At 43.5% G+C, this 27991-nt stretch overlaps 1 protein-coding gene across 2 annotated transcripts; it reads left to right on the top strand.

The window, feature by feature from the left end:
* Positions 1–27986, top strand: LOC101735193 (alpha-2-macroglobulin-like protein 1). 2 transcript variants are annotated; one of them, XM_031905387.1, is made up of 36 exons: positions 1–220; positions 1267–1450; positions 3720–3882; positions 4606–4658; positions 5786–5806; positions 6591–6744; positions 6818–6902; positions 7484–7598; positions 8578–8692; positions 9019–9128; positions 9349–9510; positions 9822–10013; positions 11125–11191; positions 11580–11725; positions 13523–13672; positions 14410–14556; positions 15225–15318; positions 17219–17366; positions 18053–18278; positions 18793–18919; positions 19447–19568; positions 19958–20018; positions 20516–20599; positions 21229–21405; positions 21675–21756; positions 22106–22262; positions 22359–22433; positions 22598–22760; positions 23622–23830; positions 24113–24328; positions 24403–24527; positions 24903–24993; positions 25214–25282; positions 25941–26043; positions 26607–26645; positions 27851–27986. In XM_031905387.1, the coding sequence occupies exons 1-36, from the start codon at positions 153–155 to the stop codon at positions 27874–27876; spliced, it is 4326 nt and encodes a 1441-aa protein (XP_031761247.1). In that variant the 5' UTR covers positions 1–152; the 3' UTR covers positions 27877–27986. The 2 variants fall into 2 exon arrangements, with proteins under 2 accessions (XP_031761247.1, XP_031761246.1); XM_031905386.1 differs by having other exon boundaries at positions 26604–26645.
* The last annotated feature ends 5 nt before the right edge of the window (positions 27987–27991 follow it).

Genomic DNA, 27991 nt, shown 5'->3' with positions numbered 1-27991 from the left:
CGGCCAGTCCAACACTCGCTTCCCATTCTGCAGTCATTGCTCACCCTGTGTGTGACAGTGAGTTGTGTTGGAACGTGGGTGGGCTGGGTGTTTAAGTAGAACGGTGCCGTTTGGGGGCCCAGAAGGACAGACAGCACGGAGCTACAGACACAATGCTGCTAAGGGCCCTCCATGTGGGGCTCCTCCTGCTGCAGCTCTCTGGGGCACTGGGGGCAAAGCTGTGAGTATCTCTATGGAGTTGGCTATGAGTCTGTAGTGTATGGAACAAAACTGCATGTCTTGTGTTGTAAATGGCTCTTTGGTTCCCAATGTGATATACAATGTATTGCACCTTTCTGCACTGTTAGTCTGTATCTGGGTACTGTATGTATATGTAATGATGCTTTGTGTGCACTGTACCTGAGGGAGAAGGGGCTCATGGGAAACCCATCAGTTAATAGAGTTTCTCCAGCAGAATCCTGCATTGTAATCTGTTTTTCCCATGGGGGTTGGCCATATTCTTCATTTCCCAGGGTGCCACAGTCATGTGAGCTGTGCGCTGATAAATTCAGTCTCACTTTACTGCTGCACTGCAGTTGGAGTGATATCCCCCCCCCCTCACCCCCAGCAGCCAATCAGCAGAACAATGGGAAGGGAGCAAGATAGCAGCTCCCAGTAGGTATCAGAATAGCACTCAATAGTAAGAAATCCAAGTCCGGCTTGGGACTCCTCCAGGTACATGGGAGTAGGAGAAACAATAGGTTAGCTGAAAGCAGTTCTAATGTGTAGCGCTGGCTGAAAGCTCAGACTCAGGCACACTTTACTGCTGCACTGCAAGTTGGAGTGATATCCCCGCCTCACCCCCAGCAGCCAATCAGCAAAACAATGGGAAGGGAGCAAGATAGCAGCTCCCAGTAGGTATCAGAATAGCACTCAATAGTAAGAAATCCAAGTCCGGCTTGGGACTCCTCCAGTTACATGGGAGTAGGAGAAACAATAGGTTAGCTGAAAGCAGTTCTAATGTGTAGCGCTGGCTGAAAGCTCAGACTCAGGCACACTTTACTGCTGTGCTGCAAGTTGGAGTGATATCCCCCCCCTTACCCCCAGCAGCCGATCAGCAGAACAATGCCTACACACCAATATTACAGCTACAAATACATTTGTTGGTACAAGAATAAAAGGTTAATTGGCAGAGGGAATTATTTGCTGTGTAACAGTGTCATTTAGAAATACAAAGTGCCCCATAAAATCCTGACAGTATCCCTATAACTTCTGACCCTCCCACAGGCAATATGCAGTCATCTTCCCCTCAGAGATGGTCTCCCCCCATTCGGAACAAGCCTGTGTGCACCTGGAGGGGGCAGATGGAGGCAGCAGGATACAGATCACCCTGGAGATGGGCAAACGTAACACAACGGTGCTGGAGAAGGCATCAGAGCAGAAATCCTACTTCAGCTGTGTTACATTTGAGGTACTCTGCATGGAATGGAGCCCATATACTGCAAAGCAAAGTCCATGACACCAGCTTTAGTTAGCCTTTACACTTCCCCAGTCCTTGGTGCATGTGTTGCTGTGCCAGAACGAGGTACAGATGCAGCCAAGCCCCTTTACCATGTCGGCAAGTTATGTCTTTTCCAGTTAACACAGGGGAGGAACAAAATTCACAACCAGGTGGCGCAGAGTCTATGGCGTTATCTATTCTGTTTTGCTGGCAAGTCTTTGCACTCTAGCACCATCTAATGGCAGGATTTAACACTCAAAAAATGGTGTCTGGACATGGTGAGACAGAATGTGAAAACTTGCCGGCTGCATCTGTGTGTCCTACCTGTCGGGGCTAAATGATCTGTGATTTATGATTAAAGCCATCATTGGGGGCTCCCTGTAACAGCGCTACAGCGTCGGCCCATTATAGGCTTCTTGCAATCAGTCTTTTGCTCATCCTGAACATTTGCTTTGTACAGAAGATTTTGGTATATTTTTCACTTGATAAAGAGCCAGAAGTTGTGCAAATGTCTGTTTGTCCATCTCTTACTACGTGGGTGAGGATCAGGGGGCACTCAGGGGTAAATATTTTTGAAGTGAGTTCTTTGGAAGAGGCATTTAGTGAATCAGTTATGAACCCTCACTACAGGAAAGTAAATACCAGTCCAGTAAACTGTGTCAGAGAATCTTTATATGTGGAAATGCTTTGGTAATAGGGGCTCTTTTTGGTTTATTTTAGAGGCAAATATTTGTGTTTTGCTATTTTTTATGTTGTGACCTAAGCACCACCTTTTTTGGGGGGCTTTCCAGGCTCTATGTGTATTTTAAAACTACAGTAGTGCCCCTGGTCTTTATTTTTTGGTTTAGTAAATTTTAAGGTAACTTTATACGGGTATGGGACCTATTATCCAGAATTCTCAGGCTTTTGAAAAGGTTTCTTTTTGTAATTTGGATCTCTATATCTTGTCTACTAAAAAATTTAAACAAAAATTAAACCCAATAGGGCTGTTCTGCCCCCAATAAGGGGTAATTATATCTTAGTTGGGATCAAGTACAGGTACTGTTTTATTATTACAGAGAAAAGGGAATCATTTAACCATTAAATAAACCCAATAGGGCTGTTCTGCCCCAATAAGGGGTAATTATATCTTAGTTGGGATCAAGTACAGGTACTGTTTTATTATTACAGAGAAAAGGGAATCATTTAACCATTAAATAAACCCAATAGGATTGTTCTGCCCCAATAAGGGGTAATTATATCTTAGTTGGGATCAAGTACAGGTACTGTTTTATTATTACAGAGAAAAGGGAATCATTTAACCATTAAATAAACCCAATAGGGCTGTTCTGCCCCAATAAGGGGTAATTATATCTTAGTTGGGATCAAGTACAGGTACTGTTTTATTATTACAGAGAAAAGGGAATCATTTAACCATTAAATAAACCCAATAGGGCTGTTCTGCCCCCAATAAGGGGTAATTATATCTTAGTTGGGATCAAGTACAGGTACTGTTTTATTATTACAGAGAAAAGGGAATCATTTAACCATTAAATAAACCCAATAGGGCTGTTCTGCCCCAATAAGGGGTAATTATATCTTAGTTGGGATCAAGTACAGGTACTGTTTTATTATTACAGAGAAAAGGGAATCATTTAACCATGAAATAAACCCAATAGGGCTGTTTTGCCCCCAATAAGGGGTAATTATATCTTAGTTGGGATCAAGTACAGGTACTGTTTTATTATTACAGAGAAAAGGGAATCATTTAACCATTAAATAAACCCAATAGGGCTGTTCTGCCCCAATAAGGGGTAATTATATCTTAGTTGGGATCAAGTACAGGTACTGTTTTATTATTACAGAGAAAAGGGAATCATTTAACCATTAAATAAACCCAATAGGGCTGTTTTGCCCCCAATAAGGGGTAATTATATCTTAGTTGGGATCAAGTACAGGTACTGTACTGTGTCTCTTCATGACCATTAATGCTGAGGGTAAAATCTTGAATTTTTGCCAATGCCAATCTTGTCTGTGGTTGGCATTGATAATCCCCTCCATAAATATGTGGTGCAGGGTCCAGTCTTTCCCCTTTGTTACGTATTTTTGGCCAAATGCATCCAAATTGTGCAACTTTCCCTTTGCACTTGCTTCCTAAATGCGCCTGATGCTTTTAACCTCTCGTTATCTTTCTAGAAGATGGGATTTAGTATAGAAAGTTTAATAATAACAGCAATTTAATCCCATTTGTCTAATTCAGGTGCCGCCTCCCTCTGATGGGAATGAAGAAGTGGCCACCATGCAGGTTTCCATTGAGAGTGGAGGGGAGACAATAAGCAACAGCCGTAGAGTTCTGGTGAAGAGAGCAAGAACCAGTCTTTTTGTTCAGACGGACAAAGCTGTATACAAACCAGGCCAGACAGGTAACCTACCATGGGGGGAGCTTCCTACAGGCTATTGTTGGGCTTACTGGGATACATAGCCATGAGTAACTAAATATTGTCTTTGTATTTATCTGAATCTCTCTCACCCTTGTCCACCAATCATACTCAATATGGTGCCCACTTCATGTATCCAGGCACGGTTACCGGTAAATTTGGCTTCACTACAATTCCTTTGCTTCATAAGATTCCAACAGGACATAACAGCCTTCTTACTGGATATGAAATCCATGGACATTCTAGCCAAGAGTCACAACAGGTCACTTTCATTCTAAATGTCACAAAATATTATCTCTGAAAAGGCTTCTGGGCTCAGAGTTGGCCCAATATCTTACCCATCTATTGGCACGGTGCAATATGGCGGATCTCTATATAACTTCATACTCGCTATGATCTGCATTTTGTGAGCAGAGTGAGCTAAAGGGTAACTATCATGAATACAACAGGTTAATAGGTAGTTGGAAATGATAAAACACACATTTTCTAACTCCATCTTTGTCTGTTGTAACTGCAACCACTGCACAAAGCACAAGTGAGCCAGCGGCAATGCGGCCATTTTGTTGTTGTTTGATGGAACCAAGTTCAATTCAACAAATGTGAAGCTTGGATGGAAATTCATCTTTAGGAGGAAACTGATCCCAAACACAAGACAAAATGACATTAAAGAAATGCGGCCGGGAATTTATTTTGACATTTTCTTTGCAGTGAGATTCCGAGTGGTTTCCCTTAAAGAAAACCTCCAACCAGGAAAAAGTCAGGTAAGAACAGGATTAATAGTGACCTAAAGATCCGGTAACAACTGCACTCACAGACAGTGCGAGGAATAGTGAGCGACAGTGCAGGCATTCTGGGAATAAACACGGTTAAAGTGGGAGGGGCAGGCAGTGCAGGTAATAGTGGGAGGGGCAGGCAGTGCAGGTAATAGTGGGAGGGGCAGGCAGTGCACATAGTAGTGGGAGGGACAGGCAGTGCAGGTTATAGTGGGAGGGGCAGGCAGTGCAGGTTATAGTGGAAGGGGCAGGCAGTGCAGGTAATTGTGGGAGGGGCAGGCAGTGCAGGTTTTAGTGGGAGGGGCAGGCAGTGCAGGTAATAGTGGGAGTGGCAGGCAGTGCAGGTAATAGTGGGAGGGGCAGGCAGTGCAGGTTATAGTGGGAGGGCAGGCAGTGCAGGTTATAGTGGGAGGGACAGGCAGTGCAGGTTTAGTGGGAGGGGCAGGCAGTGCAGGTAATAGTGGGAGGGGCAGGCAGTGCAGGTTATAGTGGGAGGGGCAGGCAGTGCAGGTTATAGTGGGAGGGGCAGGCAGTGCAAGTAATAGTGGGAGGGGCAGGCAGTGCAGGTTATAGTGGGAGGGGCAGGCAGTGCAGGTTTTAGTGGGAGGGGCAGGCAGTGCACATAGTAGTGGGAGGGGCAGGCAGTGCAGGTTTTAGTGGGAGGGGCAGGCAGTGCAGGTAATAGTGGGAGGGCAGGCAGTGCAGGTAATAGTGGGAGAGGCAGGCAGTGCAGGTTATAGTGGGAGGGGCAGGCAGTGCAGGTAATAGTGGGAGGGGCAGGCAGTGCAGGTAATAGTGGGAGGGGCAGACAGTGCAGGTAATAGTGGGAGGGGCAGGCAGTGCAGGTAATAGTGGGAGGGGCAGGCAGTGCAGGTAATAGTGGGAGGGGCAGGCAGTACAGGTAATAGTGGGAGTGGCAGGCAGTACAGGTAATAGTGGGAGGGGCAGGCAGTGCAGGTAATAGTGGGAGGGGCAGGCAGTGCAGGTAATAGTGGGAGGGGCAGGCAGTGCAGGTAATAGTGGGAGGGGCAGGCAGTGCAGGTCACAAAAACGCTGGAAATATTAGTTATTGAAGAATAATTGTAATATGCTCTTTTTTTTTCTCTTTCTTGCAGTTGCCAGCCATCACATTACAGGTATGCACAATACAATACATACTGGGCTAGTGGCACATAGGGCTGTATATCTGGCTGCAGATCCAGATCCTTACAAGGACAGACACGTTGTCAGCCTGTGAGCACACAAGGAGGGAATTTGGGTGTGAAGATTCATATTATTGCATTCCCTTGCTGTAGTCCATTCCATGTATGAGCGCACTTGTAAGAAGGATGGAAGCGGATCAGCTTTTCCCTGCCTGCATTTTGGGGCATGTTTTTTTATGGATGATAGCTACATTCATGTACAAGAACCCCCACAATACATCCAAGTGGCGCCCATATTGATACTGCACCAACCCACACACAATTTGCCCCTAGCTCTCTTGGAGCAAAAATACTAGAAACTTGAAAACACTGGATTGTAGGAAGAAATGCGAAAAATTGCAGTGGTTTTTGAACTCTGCACCTTCTCACTCCTAGTAATCAAGGCCAACAATGGTAAATGCCAGAGAAATTAAAATTTACCTAAGGAAAAGGTCAGGAGAAATGACTGATTTTAATATATGAATAATTTAAATTAAAATTATTTATTATAATCAATAAATATGACCCTAGTTGAGGTTCTCAGGTAAACACGTGCCCCACTCATGGTGCTGGAGATGATCATCTCTTGTCCGAGTTCCATGTTTGCAGTGAGACCAGACATTGGGGCCAGTTAGTAGACGTACGTTACAGTAGACACTGCCCTTACATGAATGAGGTGCTACATGAAAGTGGCTTCTACAAAGACTAGAGATTAATGATGATTTGCTGTTCCCTCAAGGACCCAGGGAAGAACCGTATTGGCCAGTGGCTGAACGTGAGTCTCCAGCAAGGAATCGCTGAGCTCTCACTGCCCCTCTCTTCCGAGCCCTCATTAGGAGAATATTCCATTCGTGTAAAGGACACTGTCCATGGCTTCAGTGTGGAAGAATACGGTAAGGACCAGCCCAACCTTATCTCACATACAATTTTACTTTATTCTCACAGTTATACCATTTATTTCCACAGTTCTGCCCAGATTTGAGGTCACACTCCAACTCCCAAGAGTTATTGCATTTAACGCTGACCAATTCCCTGTTAAGATCTGTGCCAGGTGAGATCTGGGGAAATTCTTGGATTGCCCAATACACTCACAGCTGGGAAATTCAACATAGTTTGCTTCCTTTGCAGAAACCGCCCTAAACTGTATTCAAGCTTACTAACAATATACTGTATATACAGTAATAAAGTGTCCGCCTAAGTGTGGCTGGGGAAAGAAAGCCATGGATATAATGCAAAGAAGAATTAGAACTATTGTCTTCACAGTCACTCACTCTTTTTCCACTGGTACCTGGGACACCATGTATCCTAATTTTCATCAGAATTAGCCTATAGGACATTCCCAGCATCCCCTACTAACCTCTACTAGAGAAAGTCCAGTTTTAAATGAAACCAGACCTGATTTAATAACTGGAATATTTATGGGCAGCGCCACAAGTAGCCCCACCCAATTCAAGCTCTTGCCATATTTAAAGTTAATGACTTCTAGTAAGATAGGGGCAGTGCCAAGGTATGAGTAATATCTGGATGCAAAATTCACAAGGAGTCTGTTTCCTAGATATTGAGATATTTATGCATTCTTTTAAAAGGATAGTTGGACTTTATTGTGAAAGGGTTTTGTGTTTCTTCCTGCAGGTACACTTATGGGAAACCAGTGCAGGGAACCTATAAGGTCAAGGTGTGCGGGAAGTTTTACAGATACTCATGGTGGGGTCGGCAACAAGATCCATGTGCTGATTTCAGTGGGAAGGTGAGGAAACATGCAGCGGATGTTATTATATTATATATATTATTATATTATATGGAAAGAATATGTTCTAGTCAGGGGGTCAGGGGATGTTGGAGACACTTATGACCAGTAAGTTCTGGTGTTAGGCCAGAAAGTGAAGCCAGTTTGATGGACCCTAGCGTTGTCTTCATGGGAGTTTGAACCCATGAGGGGTTCCCATGTTATGGCCTAGTCATGTTGTATGTGGGGTATGTGACCGAGAAACATATTTCTGTTGGGGCCATCAGGACCTCTTCTTACGCCCCTAACTGTAGTTTTCTCATAGTTGGAGGATGGTTGCTCTTATCAAGTTAGGGGCCTAATGTTCCTGCCAAGGGCAGTGCTCCTCTTATTTAACTCAGTACCCTGAAGTATTTGGGATCTGATCTTTGCCATGACATTGGCCGCACTGACCCTCTGGCTAGTGATGAGCGAATCTGTCCCGTTTTGCTTTGCCGAAAAATTCGCAAATCTTTCAAAAGATTTGAGAAATGGCGAAAATGACGCACATCAAAAAATAATTGTTATCCGCGACAATTCTTTTGATGCACAACGATTATTTTAACGCCCACGACAATTCTTTTGACGCGGGCAACAATTTTTGGACACGCGCCAAATTTTTCTATGGCAAATTTTCTCATCCATTTTGCAAAACAATCCGCCAATGGCAAGACACAGAAATTTGCGGCGAATCCATGCCTGGCGAAACATTTCGCCCATCACTACTTCTGGCCCTTCCTGCACCATTGAAACCATCACCCCAATATACTTTACTCCCCCTTAAATACAGACACAAACCTACTGGGGTTGAAAATGCTCAATATTACCCTTAGGAAAATATATTTATGGTCCCTGTGGGAAAAACTTGAAAAGGTCACATTGTTGGCAGTTTTAGCAGACCAGCCTGTATATGGCTTACAGGGAAATACAACTTGTCCTTAATCCAGTTTCTCTCCCTCAGCTGAATCAGTCCGGCTGCTCCATGTTGGATGTGAAGCCTTCTAACCTCAGTCTTCAGTTGAGAAGTTATGTGAAGAGCGTGGAGGGGACGGGCTCAGTTACAGAAGACGGGACAGGTGAGAGCCACACTGGGCCCATGGAACTCACAAGCAGAACAAGTTTCATTTTTCAAATTCTTAATTAAACATCTATCTTGATTTTATGGTATTTTTACCAGTGATGAGCGAATCTGTCCCATTTCACTTTGCAGGAAAATTCTCGAAATGCAAATTTTGTCACGTTAAACGTGTGACACTTAGCAGGGCCAATAAGAGAGAAGTGGGGGCTATTTTACACAGGTTAAACTGGGAGAGACAATCTGATTAAATATCCTGCCCCAAATGCTCTGAAGAACTAACACAAAGCAAGTTTAACATGGAGAGTTTAACTCTCTCTCTCACAGGAATTGAGTTTTCTGCATCTGGTGAATCCAAAATCTCAACCCAACTCATCAGTCTGACCTTCCTGGATGCTGACGATGCTTATAAGCCTGGGATTCCCTACAGCGGGACAGTAAGACTCTCGTTTTTATATTCAGCATAAATCATTTCAGGCAGAATGTGACGTATCAGGGTTTATTGGGTGTGCCTGGTGTGGATTGGGGGAATCACATAGAACACCCCAATATTTATCCTCACATGTTAGAAGGTCTGTTATATGGGCTCTGAGAAGCAAACATTTTGTGGGTAAGTTCTATATAGAAGACTTAACGTTACACCTTGCCGCCCTACAGGTGAGGGTGGTAGATGTAGATGACTCCCCCATCCCAAACCAGCCAGTGTATCTCACCAGCGGAGACGGAAAGGTGAACCAGACCTTGGAGACAGATCAGAAAGGACTCGCTCCCTTCAAGCTGGAGAACACAGCAGAGTGGAAGGCAGAGATGTACCTGCAGGTATGTACGGCGCAGTGCAACGGTAATGTCGGTTTGTTCATGAGAAGGAAGGAACTTGCAAAAAAATAAGTTTTATTTTGTGGTAGAATGAAAACCAATCAATACCCTGTACCCTGGTGGTTTTGGACTGGGGAGGAAGCTTTAAAAAACATGGGGAGAAAATGAAGTTTCAGCCTAGACAATATGCCCAGATCTCCCTCTTGCTGCTTGTGCCAGTGCCCCTAACAAGTAGCGCAACTAGAAAGCAAGAATGATTATCCAAGGAAACCCTTATGTTTGTCTAGTTGTGTTTTATTTTGTTCCCTCCACAGGCCAAGACTCCTACAGACAGTTCAGCAAATCTTAGACTCAAACGCTTCTATTCCCGCAGCAAGAGTTTCCTAAAGCTCCACGCCCAGAAGGGGGAGCTGCCATGTCAGGGGCAACAAGAGGTCCGGGTGGAATATCTTATCAAGGGCACTGAGCTGGGAGAGGGGGCAAAGCACATGGAGTTACACTACCTGGTAATGAGCACGGCTATGGTGTTGCCACTAACGCATTATTTTAAACAAGTGAGGATTAAATAAGGTGCATGGGATACAGATGGAGCAAACTTTATTCATGTATTCCTGCACAAAATCTATTCATTTAATTATATTTTTAATGGCACATTTCTGAGTGTTATGAATGTTTGGCATTTTTGTGGATGCAAAATGGGGCCTATATTTATGCCTTACCCCTTGCCCTCTCCACTATTGTAATATATGACTTGGGTTGTGTTTGATACTGAAATTCCTCCATTAATAGTCTGACACATCAGGGCCACCATATTTGTTACCACTGATTTTCCAATAGGATTATAGGAAAGGTATCAGAGATGGTCTCTCAGAGGTATAATATATTGCTGTTGGTTGGTCGCCTCATTATGTTCTCCTTATGGCTGTCTGTGCCAAATAATACTACTGAGCTGTGTCTCTGTGTATATCCATGATGAGAACTGAGTTTATTTGCAAGAAAATCTGTAGTAACCTGTGTAACTTTGGTTTGGTTGGTTTAAATACATTGTCATAGGTGATTTCCATGTTTTATGCCAGAGATCCCCAACCAGTGACTTGGGGACAACATGTTGCTCACCATCCCATTGGATGTTGCTGCCATTTTTATATTTCTGGCCTGGATGCAAGTTTTGGAAGCCCAGAGACACAGTTTTGCTCCAAGAAAAGCCTTCTGCAGGCCAGCAGTCACATGTGGCTACTAAATAGCCAATCACAGCCCTTATTTGGCATCCCAAAATATTTTTTTCATGCTTGTGTGGCTCCCCAACACTTATTACATCCGAATGTGGCTCACAAGTAAAAAAGGTTGGGGATCCCTGTTTTATGCAGCAGTCTGGAGTTGCCTGGTTTTCAGGACATATAAGAGTTGACTGAAGAAGTTCTATCTGGAATGAGGGAATTTTCTTTTATTTACTGGATACATTACAGTCTGGAATGGGGGTTCCAGGTTTCTTGTTCTGTTTTTCTTTCTTCCTATTAATGGTCCATACGGTGTCTGTATGTGTCACATTTGCCCTTTATTCCCACTACAGTCATTTCTGAGATGCTCAAAAGAACATTTATAAAATCTATTTTTCAGGCAGTTTCTAAAGGTGCAATAAAGGATTCTGGCTCTTTTGAAATCCCAGTAACTAATGGCAGTAAAGGTGAGAGTGTATTTTTGTTTATCTTACCAAATAAAACTCTCCAACACCATTAAACGGCCGCAATGTGTTGGGAAATTCTGTGTTTTCCTTTTTCCATTGCCACTTTGCAAACCCTGCCCATTCCCTGTACCCTGCCCATTCCCTGTACCCTGCCCATTCCCTGTACCCTGCCCATTCCCTGTACCCTGCCCATTCCCTGTACCCTGCCCATTCCCTGTACCCTGCCCATTCCCTGTACCCTGCCCATTCCCTGTACCCTGCCCATTCCCTGTACCCTGCCCATTCCCTGTACCCTGCCTGTTATATCCATATAGAGCTGATGGGCCGCACTTGGCTCTGAGTCCAACAGTTACTGAAGCTGTCTCTTCTCTCTCTTCCCATTCTCCAGCCCTGAGGGGTGAGGTCTCCATCAAGCTCCATTTCAGCGCCGAGGTCTCTCCGACTCTTCGAGTTCTTACCTACATTTTACTCCCTGGGGGGGAGATGGCGGCAGATTCAGCAACGATCAAGCTACAAAGGTGTTTTAGGAATAAGGTGAGTTATAATAAGAAATATTAATATTCAATGAAAGGCAATTTTAAATGTTATTTGTTAACATTTTTATTTGATTCCTTCCCTTTGTATTCAGTTTCTTAATAATAATAATAATAATAATAATAATAATAATAATAATAATAATAATAATAATTACATAACAATAATATTCAAAACATACTAATAATCATAATAATAATCATAATACAAATAACTAAATGTAATTAATATTAAAAACATAATAATACTACTTATACTACTACTAATAATACTGCTGCTACTACAAATAAGTGAAGAAAAAAAATATTCAAAACATAATAATAAAATTAATAATTGAATATAAATGATATTCAAAACATAATAATAATAATTGGAAAAAAAACAACATTCAAGGAATAATAATAATAATAGTTACATAAAAATAATATTAAAAACATGATAATACTTACAATAATTTAAAAAAAAAGAATATTCAAAACATAATAATAACATTTTTAATTGAATACAAATATAATAATAATAATAATAATAATAATAATAACAATAACAATAATAATAATAATAATAATAATAATAATAATATATGTATGTATAACTTTATTTATATAGTGCCACAAGGGTACGCAGCGCTGTACAATCTTACAATATACAGAATTACACACAGGGAGGACAAGTGATATAATAAATACAATAAATATATATAAATGCACAGGGAGTAAGTGCCATGTAGTATGAGACACAGTAGGAAGGAGGTCCCTGCCCCGTAGAGCTTACACTCTAAGTGGTTGGGTAACATACAGGCACAAACTGGAAGGTAAGAGGCATCAGGTATGGGCATTTGCCCTTAAGCGCAGGACTGGGCAAAATAATGTTTTAGTGCCCCAGAAGGTAACAGCTGAGCTTTATCTTATAGAGAGTGGGTGAGTTTTCCCTACAGAGGGATTCAGGGATAGAGTTCCAGAGGTAAGGAGCAGCGAGATAGAAAGGGTTAAGACGAGAGAGCGCAGTAGGTGTGGATGGTGTAAGGAGACGGAGGCTCTGAGAGGAGCGGAGGAGACGACCAGGAACGTGTAGGGAGACCAGTGAGGGAATGGAGTGAGGAGCAGAGGAGCGAGGGGATATGAATGTCAGCAGGAGGATTCTGTAAGCTCCTTTGCTTGACAGGCAGCCATGCTAGTGAGCTTAATTGAGGCTGAGCAGGATCCCTCTTAGGAGAGAGCAGGAGGATCCTGGCAGCAGAGTTTAAGATGGATTGCAGGGGAGAGAGGTGGGAGTCTGGGAGGCCGGTTAGTAGGAGATTGCAGTAATCTAAGCGGGAAAGGATAAGGGCATGGATTAGTGTTTTAGCTGTTACTTGTGAAAGAAAGGGGCGTATCTTGGCAATATTGTGGAGGGAAAAGCGTCAGGTTTTGGCAGTGTTATTAATATGGTTAGAGAAGGAGAGGGACTGGTCAAAGATAACCCCAAGGCAGCGTGCTGCATTAACAGGGTTAATGGTCATGCCATCAATAGCCCAAAATAAATGAGTGTGCCAAGAAAGGGTTACAATGGTATTTATTCCTACTGTTTGAAGGAACAGATTACAGGGATAGGGATATTAGGGTTTTCTGTGTTGTGTGGGGCTCTTTAACACATTTTGGTTCGGAAGCCAGAGGCTCTAGGGTTGTTACGTTTGCTGTAGGAAGTAGGGGAGTGGACAGGTGACAGGACAGGGGTAATAGTTTTGTTTTAATGGAGAAGGAAGTGTTAAAAATATCTGGGTCAGGTTAAATATGAATGATTTGCCCCCCTGCCCAGGTATCAGTTGGCTTCTCCCCAGATGAAGTTCTCCCAGGAGCTGATGTTTCCCTACAAGTCCAGGCAGCCGCCGGGTCCCTGTGTGGCCTGAGAGTGGTGGATCAGAGTGTGGTGTTAATGAAACCTGACAAAGAACTGACGGCCGATAAGGTAAGATGGATTCTTATCGTCACCGCCCATAACCTGAGGGTCAGTACGGCAATGGGATAGGGGTGAGCACTTACACACACACAAATACACATGATTTGCCTAATGTAGCTTTCCCAGGGGCGCTGCACAGAGGGAGCAATGTACTTACAGCCTGGCTAAGGTGAGTGTTATGTACAGGGCTCTGTGTCACCCTGAATAAAAGGGAGTGCAAGTCTTTTCATGACCGTCATCCATAAGCACCATATTTGCATTCATTTTGGTGCAAACACACTTGTGGCTGAGTTCATGAATTCCCCTTTATCTCTCCCAGTAGTTCCAGTTTAGCCGGGACGTTCCCAAACAGGGGCCAAGCTCGCTGGAAATTGGACAGAGCCTGTGCGGATATGGGGGGTGCCCGGACATTAAATAAGAAGCTGGATCTGTGCCCATTCCCTGGCCCCATGTTTTATAAGTTATTTAGTATCTGTATAAGTGCTTAGGTTTTCAAGGTAAAATCATTGACCAGACCTAAACATTTAGGAACTCCAGATGGGTTTAACCTTGACCAGTTTTGGTGAGTTGGCAATTGCATGTAAATTATATACAATTATATAAAAAGTCTCTCTATATAATTATGGAATATTGGGAGGATGCCGGACACTGCTGAGTAGAGCATCACACGGACTTAGCAGCGGCAGTAAATACTCTAGAACGGAGAACAATCGCTTGTAACCTTCCTCTTTCTCTGTGTTTTCTAGATCCATGGTCTCTTCCCTGAATCCAGAGACAATGACCATCGCCTTCAGGATGCTGATGATCTATGTGGGGGTCACAGCAGATTTTCCAGACCCTATAGACGATCACGGCGTAACAGAGAGGAAGTTGATGTCTACAGTCTCTTTAAGGTACCAGGCTCTTTTATGTCCTCAGTGTGTAAACCATGGTCAGACTGGGAAACCAGTGAGCCCTGCCAACCCAGACCCAATCCCAACTTAGGCCCTCCGTCCTAACCCCCTAAGAATGCAATGGGGGATGTGTGGGGGGGGTGGAGGTTGGAGCAGACGTGCTGCATGTTAAGGAGTCCGTAACTGAGGGGGCAGCCCCGGTGGGCTCCAGACACCCCAGTCCGACACTGGTGTAAACTTACCCTTATCTCCACAGTCAGTTCCTCACATCTCCGTATGGTTGCGCTTGGCGCCAGTCACTCCTTCCTCCATTGTGATCCAAATTGGGCTCCGCTACGCCTATTGATGCACCCAACCCTTGAACTAGCCCCGCCCCCTGACCAGGCAGGAGCCCCAGGGTTTCCTCAGACGCCAATACATACAACACACTTGCGCCTAAAGAACCAGGCACAGACACCCTGCGCACAGCTAATACCAGAACTGATGTTGGTGAACCCCAAAAATGCCAGCAGGCAGACTTTGAGAATATGTGACACAATTCACTGCCTGCCTTGCACCCAAAATAATGGATGCATTCTGGGAAAAACCACTGCATTGTGGGGAAAAAAAGGCCCCCTTATATGTTATATTACTATCAGCTGCTTATTGTCTGTTCCTCTTAATTTTAGGATCTGCGGCTGAAACTAATCACCAGCGCCGAGATTAGGAATCCAGCGGATTGTGCACCATTGTATTACGAAATTTATGATGACAGAATGTATTGTAAGGGCATTATACACATTCTTATGTAACAAGAGTTCAAAGCTACAGGGACACATGGCATGTAACTATAACGTTGTACCCTTGTGGGTTCCACTTACAGACAGGTATTCTTATTCTGTTACATGAGACATCAGTTAATAGAGCTTCCCCAGCAGAATCCTGCATTGTAATCTGTTTTTCCCATGGGGCTAGCCATATTCTTCATTTCCCAGGGTGCCACAGCCATGTGACCTGTGCTCTGATAAACTTCACTCACACTTTACTGCTGCGCTACAAGTTAGAGTGATATCCCCCCCCCCAGCAGCCGATCAGCAGAACAATGGGAAGGGAGCAAGATAGCAGCTCCCAGTAGGTATCAGAATAGCACTCAATAGTAAGAAATCCAAGTCCGGCTTGGGACTCCTCCAGTTACATGGGAGTAGGAGAAACAATAGGTTAGCTGAAAGCAGTTCTAATGTGTAGCGCTGGCTGAAAGCTCAGACTCAGGCACACTTTACTGCTGCGCTGCAAGTTTGAGTGATACGCCCCCCCCTCACCCCCAGCAGCCGATCAGCAGAACAATGGGAAGGGAGCAAGATAGCAGCTCCCAGTAGGTATCAGAATAGCACTCAATAGTAAGAAATCCAAGTCCGGCTTGGGACTCCTCCAGTTACATGGGAGTAGGAGAAACAATAGGTTAGCTGAAAGCAGTTCTAATGTGTAGCGCTGGCTGAAAGCTCAGACTCAGGCACACTTTACTGCTGCGCTGCAAGTTTGAGTGATACCCCCCCCCTCACCCCCAGCAGCCGATCAGCAGAACAATGGGAAGGGAGCAAGATAGCAGCTCCCAGTAGGTATCAGAATAGCACTCAATAGTAAGAAATCCAAGTCCGGCTTGGGACTCCTCCAGTTACATGGGAGTAGGAGAAACAATAGGTTAGCTGAAAGCAGTTCTAATGAGTAGCACTGGCTGAAAGCTCAGACTCAGGCACAAGGCACTGAGATGGCGCCTACACACCAATATTACAGCTACAAATACATTTGTTGGTACAAGAATAAAAGGTTAAATGGCAGAGGGAATTATTTGCTGTGTAACAGTGTCGTTTAGAGATAAACAGTGCCCCATAAATATCACAACAGTATCCCTTTAACTGTTACTCTCATTGCATGGACAAATAACTGGACTCCCAGGCAGCCCAGGCAGCAGTGCTGTAAATGTCAGTGGGGGGGTCATTTATAAAATGCACAGAATTATTTGCACAGTGAATATTTGCCCTGCCCATTTTTATATTTATAAAGCTTTATATTCTGTATATAGATATATAGTTTTTAAATATTGTATATTCACGCACACATGAATTATGCCACAAGTTTGGTGGCGGAAAAAAATGTTTGATAAACTGACTCTGCAAATTGCAAATGCGCAAAACAATCATTTGCGATAAAATCTTTCTCTGCACGAACTTTATAAATGCCCCCCAGTGAGCCTTTAAAGTGCAGGGCAATTGAGCCTGCCATAAAGCACAACAGGACTGCTGTTTCCTCGGCACAATGTGGATACAGTCCTGGGGCAGCGCATTTAGTAACTATAAATATTTGGGGAGTAGGATAATGAATAACCTTTACTGACCTGTAAACTGGGTGGGCTTGGCCCGGTGGGCCCCAGCCCTGGGGGTCCCCTGCAGCCCAGACGCTATCCCCACAGGCCCCTCCCCTGATCCACTGGTTTCCTCCTCCCCCTGATGCGCTGAAGGTAAGTTTCACTTACACATGGTGGGGGCCTCTGCAGGGACAGTGTGAAGGCTCCTGTGGGGGCCGATTGGGGGGTGTAGGGGTCCCTGAAACAGTAGCCCCAGTGGGACTTGTACCCCTCAGTCTGTCCCTGCCTGTAAACCATTTGTTTATTCCCCTCCCTGTGCAGTATTGCATTCCCTTTCTAGGAATAGGGGACCCATAATAAGGGAAAGGGAATTTATCCCAAGAGTGACCCAAGAACCAGAGCCGGAGGCGGCTGAAATGATCCGAACGTACTTCCCAGAGACGTGGATATGGGAGCTGGCGCCTGTGGGGTGAGTGCCATGGGGTACAGGGAATGAATAAGGGAAAATCAAACTGACATTTTTGTTTCCTGGACTCAAACATGGCAGTTGCTGTTACACTCAGACAGCCACTCCGGTGCAGTAGGGGGCAGACTTGTACATTGGGACAGTTTCTCATGTTCCCCTCCCAGTGTGCGGCCCCTCGGTGCCACTGCCCTCTGAAGCAACAGGAAAACGTAAAGTCACATGACACTTGCCGAGATTCCCGTTTCCTGGACTGAAACATGGCGGTGGGCACGGGCTTCCCGACCCCAGTGGGGGGAGCTCTCTGCTTACAGTCAATAAGATGGATGCTTTGGGGGGTGAATTTATTGATTGCTTGCTAATCTCTGTCACATGATAGGGACCCCTCCAGTTACATGGGAGTAGGAGAAGAGACTTGAGTACTATAATAAAGAAAAAGAAACCCAGTAACCCTGTTGGCCTGAGATAGCAACAACCCAAGAAGCACAGCAGCCCCAACAACTCACTGCTCTGGGACACTCGGGGGAAATTCTTATAATAAAATAAAGGCTCAGCATTGAGAGCAAGCGTATAAACTTGCACATAGTGATGAGCGAATCTGTCCCGTTACACTTCACCGTAAAATGCGCAAAACTACAGAAAAATCTCTAGGATGTCGTTTATTTCTCTGTAACGTCTTCTTTCTCCCTCAGTGAGTCGGGTAGAGCCGAGGTCCATGGCTCAGCCCCAGACACCATCACCGAGTGGAATGCAGGAGCTTTCTGTATGGGACCCAGTGGGTTTGGCATCTCCCCACCAACCTCCCTTCGAGCCTTCCAGCCCTTCTTTGTGGAGCTCACTCTGCCGTACTCTGTGGTGCGAGGGGAGTCATTCACTCTCAAGGCCTCTGTGTTTAACTACCTCAAGCAGTGTATAAAGGTGACAAAAGTCACTCAGCCTAATCTTTGCCTTTTCCTTCCAAGCCTTTAGCGGTCACCATGTTTGGCCATTTCACTCCCAGTCCCAGGCTCCCCGGCAATGAGCATCAAGCAGGAGCAGGTACAGAGGCAGCCGGGCCGAGACTGACCCTCACACAAGGCCAACAGCATTTAAATAACTCCGATCCAAAAGTTTTTGGTGCCTACAGATTTTCCATGTCCAATGAGGGCTTTGTAGACTACAGTGACAGTTTGTACTGATTTATAATTCTAATCAGTTAAATAACCTGGTAGTATTACTCCTATAGTCAAGGAACAAATGCATAGGACAAAGTGCCCCTTTATAGATATAAAGACATGTAACTTTTTTGTCTGTAACTACTTATGTCCAATGGTTACATCAAGATTTACTCATATGTTTGAGTTACTATCAGGGCCACTCCCTCCACAAAATTACTGTATATTGTATTTTCTTTTGGTATAAGCCTCAGATTTGATCTCTTCCTTGCTAACAGGTTCAGACCACCCTGCTGCCTTCACAAGAGTTAGAGCTGGAACCATGTACTGACTGTCAGTATAGCAGCTGTATCTGTGCAGAGGAAAGCAAGACCTTCTACTGGAACCTTAAAACCTCCAACCTGGGTGAGATATGGCTCAGGGGCTCTCACACACATATATAGAACCTTAAACCCTCCAACTTGGGTGAGATATGGCTCAGGAGCTCTCACACACACACATATAGAACCTTAAAACCTCCAACCTGGGTGAGATATGGCTCAGGAGCTCACACACATATATAGAACCTTAAAGCCTCCAACCTGGGTGAGATATGGCTCAGGGGCTCTCACACATATATATAGAACCTTATAGCCTTCAACCTGGGTGAGATATGGCTCAGGGGCTCTCACACACACATATATAGAACCTTAAAGCCTCCAACATGGGTGAGATGTTCTTTGGTGAGCTCTAATTTCACACTTTGATAAATCTGCCCCTATGTATCTGTATATGGTTGTGATGACAATAAAACCAAATCTGATATACTGGGAGGGGTAAATGTGGGACTGGTTCCCTTAGTGCAGAATGCCCCTGTTACACTGCTTATCTCTCTGCCTTCTCTTCCCTTATTCTCTAAACCATCTCATTATCTTTCCTCTCAATGTCACCAGGGGAGGTGAATGTGACGGTAAAGACCGAGGCTCTGGATACTCAGGACTTGTGCAATAATGAATTCCCTATTGTCCCCAAGCAGGGGAGGTCGGACACTGTGGTTAAGCCCCTACTGGTGCAGGTACGGCTCCTGGGGGGCTCTGGGTTCTGGAAATGTACAACCGTAATGTCATCTTCTGAGTTTCTGTAGCAGCTGCTGAGTTTTATATGATCCGGATCAGTGTATTTGTTTGGGGCAGCTCTGTGCAAAGATTACTTTTGGCCACAGTGGTTGAATAGCGTGATACAACTTTGTGAAAAATACAGGAAACTAATGGAAATATGAGTTGTAATAGGGAATAGGGGGCACAAGCGATGATGTACTAGTCCATTTAGAACTCATGTTATCCTCTTTATTAATTTTTATTCCTGTTTATGGTGATTTATAATAGATGTCAATCCAACATATTTCAATTTGTATATCATTTCTTATATCTATATGTTAACTGATTAATATATATGTATCGGCAGCCGGGGGGAGTCCTGGAAGAGAAATCTCACAGCTCTCTGCTCTGCTGCCAAGCTGGAGAAGGTAAGTTGTTGATTGGATGAACGTGCGGCCAATGGGGAATGTGTTTATTAGTTCTGGATTTGTTTCCCCGCCCCTTTAAATCACTCTTGTGAGTACAAAGTGTTTGTGCCAGTACCAGTTTGGGAGCTGGCACATTCTCACTAGAGGTTCTACAGAAAAACACGCTACATCCAAGGATTTCATAGGTTTTCTATAAAAAAAATGTTTATAGTTTATTTCTTTTTAGTTCTTTTTTTCTAGTTTAAAAGCACATTTAAGCTCTTTGAGTTTCTAAATTCAGCTGTATAATTTGCTGAAGAAAGAAATGTATTAGTGATACAGTCCTGCCATTATTGATCCCATTCACAGCATCTTTATGCCCACAGTGCCCAGAATAAACCTTTCATGGCGGCTCTGTCTATATAATGTGCCTGACTGTTGATAATTGCTATATGTGCATGGGAGGCCTGGGCTCCATCTTCCTGAATATACAATATTTCTGTGATGTTTTGTTCTAGAACACCCTAAAACAGAGGAGATATCCCTTAAGGTTCCTGAAAATATTCTGAAGGATTCAGAAAGAGCATATGCCACAGTCCTAGGTAAGAGTCCCCTACATTCTATTTCTCTAACAGTTTCAAAGCTGATGCCCTCAAACTGTGGGGCGCCTCCCATAGTGGGGTACAGAGCAGTGGCTAGAATGCACTCCTTGATACCCCCGGAAACCCATCTTTATCAATTAGGGGGAACATTCACTTGAATAGTTATGTGCTGTTGGAACTTTGTTTGAAACTGTAAAGTTTTCATATATCTAAACATTGTTATGAACTGAATGGGGCCTGATGCAACTGATGCAATGTTGGGCCTAGTTTGTTGGACAGAGTGGGGGCTTGAACCAAAAATGTCCCAAATCTACTTGTTTAAAAGCACTAGTACTCTCAAAGAGGGACTTTATGTTTCCAAGAGGTTACAGAAAAGATTATATTTTCTACAGTGGACATACAATGCTAATTGGAACACTCCAAACTAAGCTGGAAACCAATTGGCCTTTGTATGGGGCCAAACCAATTGGCTGGCCATTAATCCATCTTGTATCTATCAAAGAATCTTGGGTGAGGACTTCTTCATGGAATTTTGTTTTAAAAAGTCTAAAAATTCACTAACCTGTGGGAGAAGAACCCAAGTGTTGATCTTGTCAAGCATCTGCTGGATTCTCATCTGTTTCCTACAGGAGACCTGATGGGAACAGCCATGCAGAACCTGGACCGGCTCCTGGCCATGCCGTATGGATGTGGGGAGCAGAACATGGTTCTCTTTGCCCCCAATATCTTCATTCTTCAGTATCTGACAAAGACTCACCAACTGAGCCCTGAGATCCAGAGCAAAGCCAAACGCTTCCTTGAAAGCGGTGAGGGATTTAGTTTCATTCAGTTCCCCCTATTCCCTGAGCTCTGGCCCTGTTTGCCTTTTCTCTCTTTCTTGATTAGGTCCTGGTTACATTTTCTTAGTTTGTTATGTTTTATTTATAAAGAAAGATCTAAGGGGCTAAGATCACTGTATTGAGCAGGGCCTCTGCAGTACAGCAAAAGGGAACATTTCTGCTGTCTCCTGTTACTAGTATCATTAGAGCTAATGTATAACTATTTATATTGGGCTATAAAACCTGTTCCTGCTCAGGGTACCAGAGACAGCTGACATACAAACGGAATGACGGCTCATACAGCGCATTTGGGCAGAGTGACAAAGAAGGAAACACATGGTGAGTACGTAGGGAGCCAACTTCTGTATTGTGAAGGGCATAAACCTCATGGGGGGAAGATATTGCCTGGTTCATACTCCTTACACATCACACTATATCTGCCCTTTCATTTTCTACTGGGGGTGTTTTAGTAAAAAATATATTACATGTCTGCAGATATAACTCTATCCATAAACTTAAGTGTTGGAATCTACCCTAGGCAGCTTTTCCATGCCCTTAATTTCACCATAAAATATTTTTTATGAAATCATATTAAAGCTTGTGAATATGTCGGTATTATCAGTTCTATTCTGCATGTTTTGAATTCTGACTCCTTTGTGTGTTCCCTGGTGCCCTTCTCCCCGCACAGGCTGACTGCATTTGTAGTGAAGTCCTTCAACAAGGCTCGTCCCTACATCTTCATAGATGAAAGCCACCTAAGCCATTCCTTCTCTTGGCTGAAGAACAATCGTAACGAGAACGGCTGCTTCCGGAGTGTGGGGAGACTCTTCAATAATGCTATGAAGGTACTTCAGCCATGATACTCCTGCCAGTACCAAGTGTTATAGTGTTGGCTTCTGTGCCGGTATCACTGGTACCAACACCATGTGTGTGTGTTACAGGGAGGAATAGATGATGAAACCTCTCTCTCTGCTTATGTAACAATGGCTTTGCTGGAAGCTGGGGTATCTGTACAGGTAAGTGGTCCAGATGCAGGAAGTTATTCCCAAGTTATTACCTATTTCCTACAAGGTGCTCCATGGCTATGGTGTCTCTCTGCTCTATATATTGGCATAATTATATCATTTATCTCTGTACAGGCAATGAACAAACATCCTGTTACCCCTGTCTCTTTCTGTAGGACCCAGTAGTTGCAGATGCTTTATCCTGCCTGAGGAAGGCTGCCAAAGATGTGAGCAGTGTGTACACCCAGGCTCTGCTGGCCTACACTTTCACTCTGAGTAACGATACTGAACTCAGGGAGATGCTGCTGGCTAAACTGGAGGAGAAGGCTGTAATGAATGGTATGTAGCATCTCTTACCTCTGTGTATTTCAGAACAACAAAGATATTTTTAGAGTGCACCAATGGGCCGTCACATTTTAATCTACTCTTTATACACTGAGATGTATTAAGTACATTAGATGTTCAGTGCTGGTGGGGTAAAACAGATCACTTGCACCAGACTCTGAATTGTTCTACTTCTGGTGGTGGCAATACATTTTTACACTCGCCAGCCATGCGCTTCTAATGTATTTAATACCCCCTACTGGCATCACAGTAAGGATGACAGTGGTACTTGTAATTTATGTGGCTTCCCTGGGGCATAGAGAGGCAGCCAGTGAGTTTTCACATTTTCTCTCATCATGTCCAGACACCATTTAAACAAAAATGGTTGGTCACTTAGAACCTAGCAGATTGCAACTTGTAGTAGTAGGAGACCAAGACTGAGCAGCTCATATACCTTATCTTGGTTCGTTGTTTCTTAAACTGTCCCAAATAATAAACCGATTCAGAAACTGCAAATATTAGAAATGGACTAGAAGGCAGTGGATGAATATCATTTCTTGGCCGGCTACCAGCCCCCACACTGAATAAAGGAACATGAGGCAGAAGAGGAGGATGAGGAGCAGCATTAAAAGTAGAAAAGAAAATGATTGGCCAGACTGGGCCCAACTTGCAGATAATTCACACTGCGTACTGCTGGGGGGGTTGTTAGATGGTTATGGGCTGGTACAATATTTGAATGCTACTGTGCCCTGCTGAGAAGACAGAGCAGAGATTAAGGTGGAAAAGCAAAGACAGGAGCAGTTGTAATTCAGGCATACATATATATTCTGCACTCGGAGGCCTAGTCTGGCAAGATGTTCCCTTTTCTATCCACAGAAGGACAGTTACACTGGGAGAGGAAACCTGCCACAGTGCCCTCTGCCCTCCCATACTGGTACCGCGCTCCCTCAGCCGAGGTGGAGTTAACCTCCTATGTGCTGCTGGCCCTTCTCTCTGGCCCCAACAAGGACCTGGGCAAAGCTTCTGAGATAGTCAACTGGTTGAGCAAGCAGCAAAATCCTTATGGGGGGTTCTCTTCTACTCAGGTAACTGTAGGAAACATCAAATGAATGTACTAAGTGATACCTGCAATTTTAATACATTTTATAACAAAAATGTTTCCTAATCTTCCCAACACCAGACTGAGATTCTCACTCAGGCACCGATTTATCTCAAATATCTTCATTCCTAAAAATTTATCCTTCAACTTTGTGTCTGTGTATTTGTGACTTTCATCATCAGCTCTTTCAAATCAGGCAACTTGTGTTTTAGTTTTTTTTATCATCGACACCTCTATCTACACCTTTATCTATCTATACGTCTATCAGGACACGGTTGTAGCTCTACAGGCTCTTGCTGAGTATGCCGAGGCCACATTCTCTGACAAGGGAGATGTCACAGTCACAGTCACTTCCAAGACTGGGTTCCATCAACAGTTCCATGTGGATCAGACTAACCGGCTCCTGCTACAGAAAGCCTCACTGCCAGATATCCCTGGGGAGTACTCTCTGTCAGCCACTGGGAGCGGCTGTGTGTATGTACAGGTGAGGGGACACTCACTCTCTTACTATTCCTCAATCTGATAGATTCCCAGTCTGATTCAGTTCTCGTCCCACAGACTGTCCTGAGATACAACATCCCCCCACCTAGAAGTGACGCCACCTTCTCGGTACGAGTGGAGACAGAACCAGACAAATGTCCTCAAGATCCACTAAAAGTGCTGAAGTTGAGCGTGACTGCCCAGTGAGTATTCTCTTTTTATTGTTACACTTACACTGGGCTGTCCCACAGTTGGCCATTACTGTATTTCTAATGCTACATACGCCATGTGATGCACTAATATATGGTGTAAATCAGTGCTCTGTGTCCAGCTGTTCCTATTTATTGCCTACCCATACCCATGTCCTGTCTACTGTTTAGATAGAGAAGAGGTTGTTGGACCTTCACCTGAATACGGCCAATTATTACCATTTAATGTCTTTACTGTAACTGACCTTAATATGACATTAAAGTGTATATTCTTCTGTACAGTACTGACTCATGTTCAGTTGAACCCACTGTATTATCCCTTTACCTAATAAAGTTGTTCTTTGTTTGACTCTCCCTGTATTCATGCAGATATACAGGATCTCGGGAGAAATCCAACATGGCGGTGATCGAGTGTAAGATGCTCTCTGGATTTATCCCAGTGAAGAGCTCAGTCAGAGAAGTGAGTCCCAGTTCTCTGAAGCCCAATTAGTAGTCCCTGTGTCCTGCTTGGGTGGGTTTTAAATGTGTTTATGCTATTAGATGCATTAGGGTACAAATGATTATGAGGCCTGAGAGCCATTTACTCAGGGGGTTGAATTGCACCAATAGGGTCAGACATCTGTGTAGTCAAAGTGTTTGTTTTGTTGGACTTTGCTCTCAGACTTGGGTTCCTTTCACAGCTGGAGAAGAGCAGAACCATAAAGCGGAGTGAGATGCAGACAGACATGGTGACATTATACTTAGATGAGGTGAGTGACTTTAGGGCCCACTGGTCTTTCTCTGTGTATCTAATTCCTCTGCATTGTGTTAAATAGTGACCTGCCTGATATAGTAAGATAAACACAAAGCTAAATAACAGAGTTACATGGGTCAGCACTTGGACCTTCTCTTTAACTTTACTGTTAGATTCATAGTATTATAGATATGTGTGTATATGTTCATATGTCCATACCCCCAGCTAATGTTAATAGGCATCACATGACACATAGTACTTTAATGGGGATAATATCTAGTACCTACTGTATAGGGGTCATTTTCAATCAGCTGAATATAGGTGCCACACAGGGAACTGGTCTTTGTCATCATTCCAATGTCATAGTGACCGGTTCTTGGGATGAAAAAAAATTGGTTTTGGCTGTGAATAAAGTCAATTTGCAACTAAGTTTCACCCACTGTGTAAGGGTCAGCACATGGGCAGGGCACATAGGCAGAATATTCAGCCACTAGGGGCGCTGGGAGCAAAGGGACAAACACAAGTTGGGTAGCATCTAATGGGCCAACATTACTTTCTACTTCACTCTTCCTTTACACCTTTCAATCATGTAGACTCAAGAATAAAATATGCTGTTATGGTTATTAAGTCCATTTGCAATGTGAGATGTTGGTGTCTCCCTCACTCTCCCCCAGCTGGGACATGAGCCGCTCCATCTCTCCTTCATGGTGGAACAAGACATTGAGGTGAAGAACCTAAAGCCGGCCACGGTGAAGGTCTATGATTATTATGAGACAGGTAAGGGGCTCCTCAGGGACTGAAACCCTTTTGGACATAGAAAACCCCAACCCAAGATGTATGTAAGGGATTTGCAAAGTTTACAAGGAAAATAGACTAAGATAGAGACCTCACTGTGCCCCACCGTGTCCCCACATTTAACCAAATCATGATCACACCATTGTGTATATTTAGTGCCACGAAGGTGAACAATGGGCTGAGATCTGTCAAACCAACCCCCGCCCTGCCCTTCTGTGCAATGTGGGTTGGACTGAAATAACTCACTGGTAATGGAATCGTTTTGAGAACTAATGAAATTGCAGCTTATTCTAATTACACATCACATCATTCTCTATGTTGGTTTCTGATCCCACTGACTGTTAGATTGTAAGCTCTATGGGGCAGGAATCTCCTCCCTCCTATGTCTCTCACCCCACGGTGCATAATCTCTGTATATTTATATTGTCTCATTACACTGTGACTCCCTTCTATAAACCTTAACTGTATTGTAAAACTGTACAGCGCTGTGTATAATAATATCTTCACATTATATCTATGTGCTGTTCTTGCTCCACTTCCAGGAGAAGAGACAGTTGCCGAGTACAACTCCCCCTGCAGCGCTGGTAAGAACCCCCTGCCAATGTCAGTTCATGTGTTTTGTGGAGTTCATATACATTCTCTTGAAATGAATGGCTCTCCATATATAGATAGAACAGACTGGAATAATGTATTTCTATTGTTTGGGTATGGCCGGTCTGTAATATAAAGTACCATGTTGAGATATATTGTATACATTGCTATGTGCTTCCATATCTATCTATCTATCTATCTATCTATCTATCTATCTATCTATCTATCATCTATCTATCAATCATCTATCTATCTATTCATCTATCTATCTATCTATCTATCTATCTATCTAACATCTATTTATCTATCATCTATCTATCTATCTATCTATCTATCTATCTATCTATCTATCTATCTATCTATCCACCACAACACTTAGCATTAAAGGCAACCCTGCCCAACTGTGCCATTTTAATGTTACATTTTCAACCCCTCGTCCATCGTTTGGGTCAATCATTCAGACTACAGGGGGCATTTATTTATATTCTATTTTGTCCCACGATTTGTGTCTTTTTGAGCTAAATCTCAAATTGTTTGTGTTAAAAAACATGATTTTTTTGTGATCGCTGGTGTGTCTCAACTAGTAAAAACCTCTTATACAAACGTCTCCAATTAAAAGTTGTTGAGTTCATATAGAAGTCAATGGACAGCTGCCCTGTTGCCAATTGGTTCTAGAGAAAGTGAGTTTAATCGTAGTTTTAAAACCAACTAAAACCACAAAAAATAGCTGATAAATGGGCCTCCTCGTGGCTATATTGCAAATTAGTCAGTGTATTGATTTTGTTCCCTATCCAACTTCTATAACTATTTCCAGATGTTTGTAGGTCTCTAGTAGGGTTTTATTGTAACCTTCCATAGAAGATTAGTTGTGTGTCTCCTTATCTACCCAAAAATAATCCAACTATTTCTTAATTCCTCCCCCCAATAATATACATGTTGGGGGAAATTAAAAGACACTTTTAATCTTCAAAGTCAAATCTCAAAGTTTTGAGATTCGTTTATTATAATTTTGACTTCTTGATATCATAATTTCAAAAACATTTTGGCCCAGCTCCAGGGATCTTTTGATCTTTATCAATGGTTTTTACTCTTCTGTATCTTCTCCTCCAACCAGGGGAACTCTATGAAGGTTAGTAGAGTAACCTATAGCTGTATGGGCAGTATCTGTCTCACTCACCCAGGCTCTGTTTCTCCCCAGATGGAGACAAAGGCAACGCAAAATGAGATCCCAGCAGGCACCATTAGCAGATTCATTAAGTTGAACAAAAATATCACACAGATGTTACCATGTATTTGCACATAATAAAATTAAATATATTTTGTCACTTTCCAAATGTGT

Source organism: Xenopus tropicalis, chromosome 7 (genome assembly GCF_000004195.4).
Source record: "Xenopus tropicalis strain Nigerian chromosome 7, UCB_Xtro_10.0, whole genome shotgun sequence".
In the NCBI taxonomy this organism is placed as follows: Eukaryota; Metazoa; Chordata; class Amphibia; order Anura; family Pipidae; genus Xenopus; species Xenopus tropicalis.
Note: the sequence above shows the minus strand (reverse complement) of the source record. Positions and strands in the feature narration are given on the sequence as shown.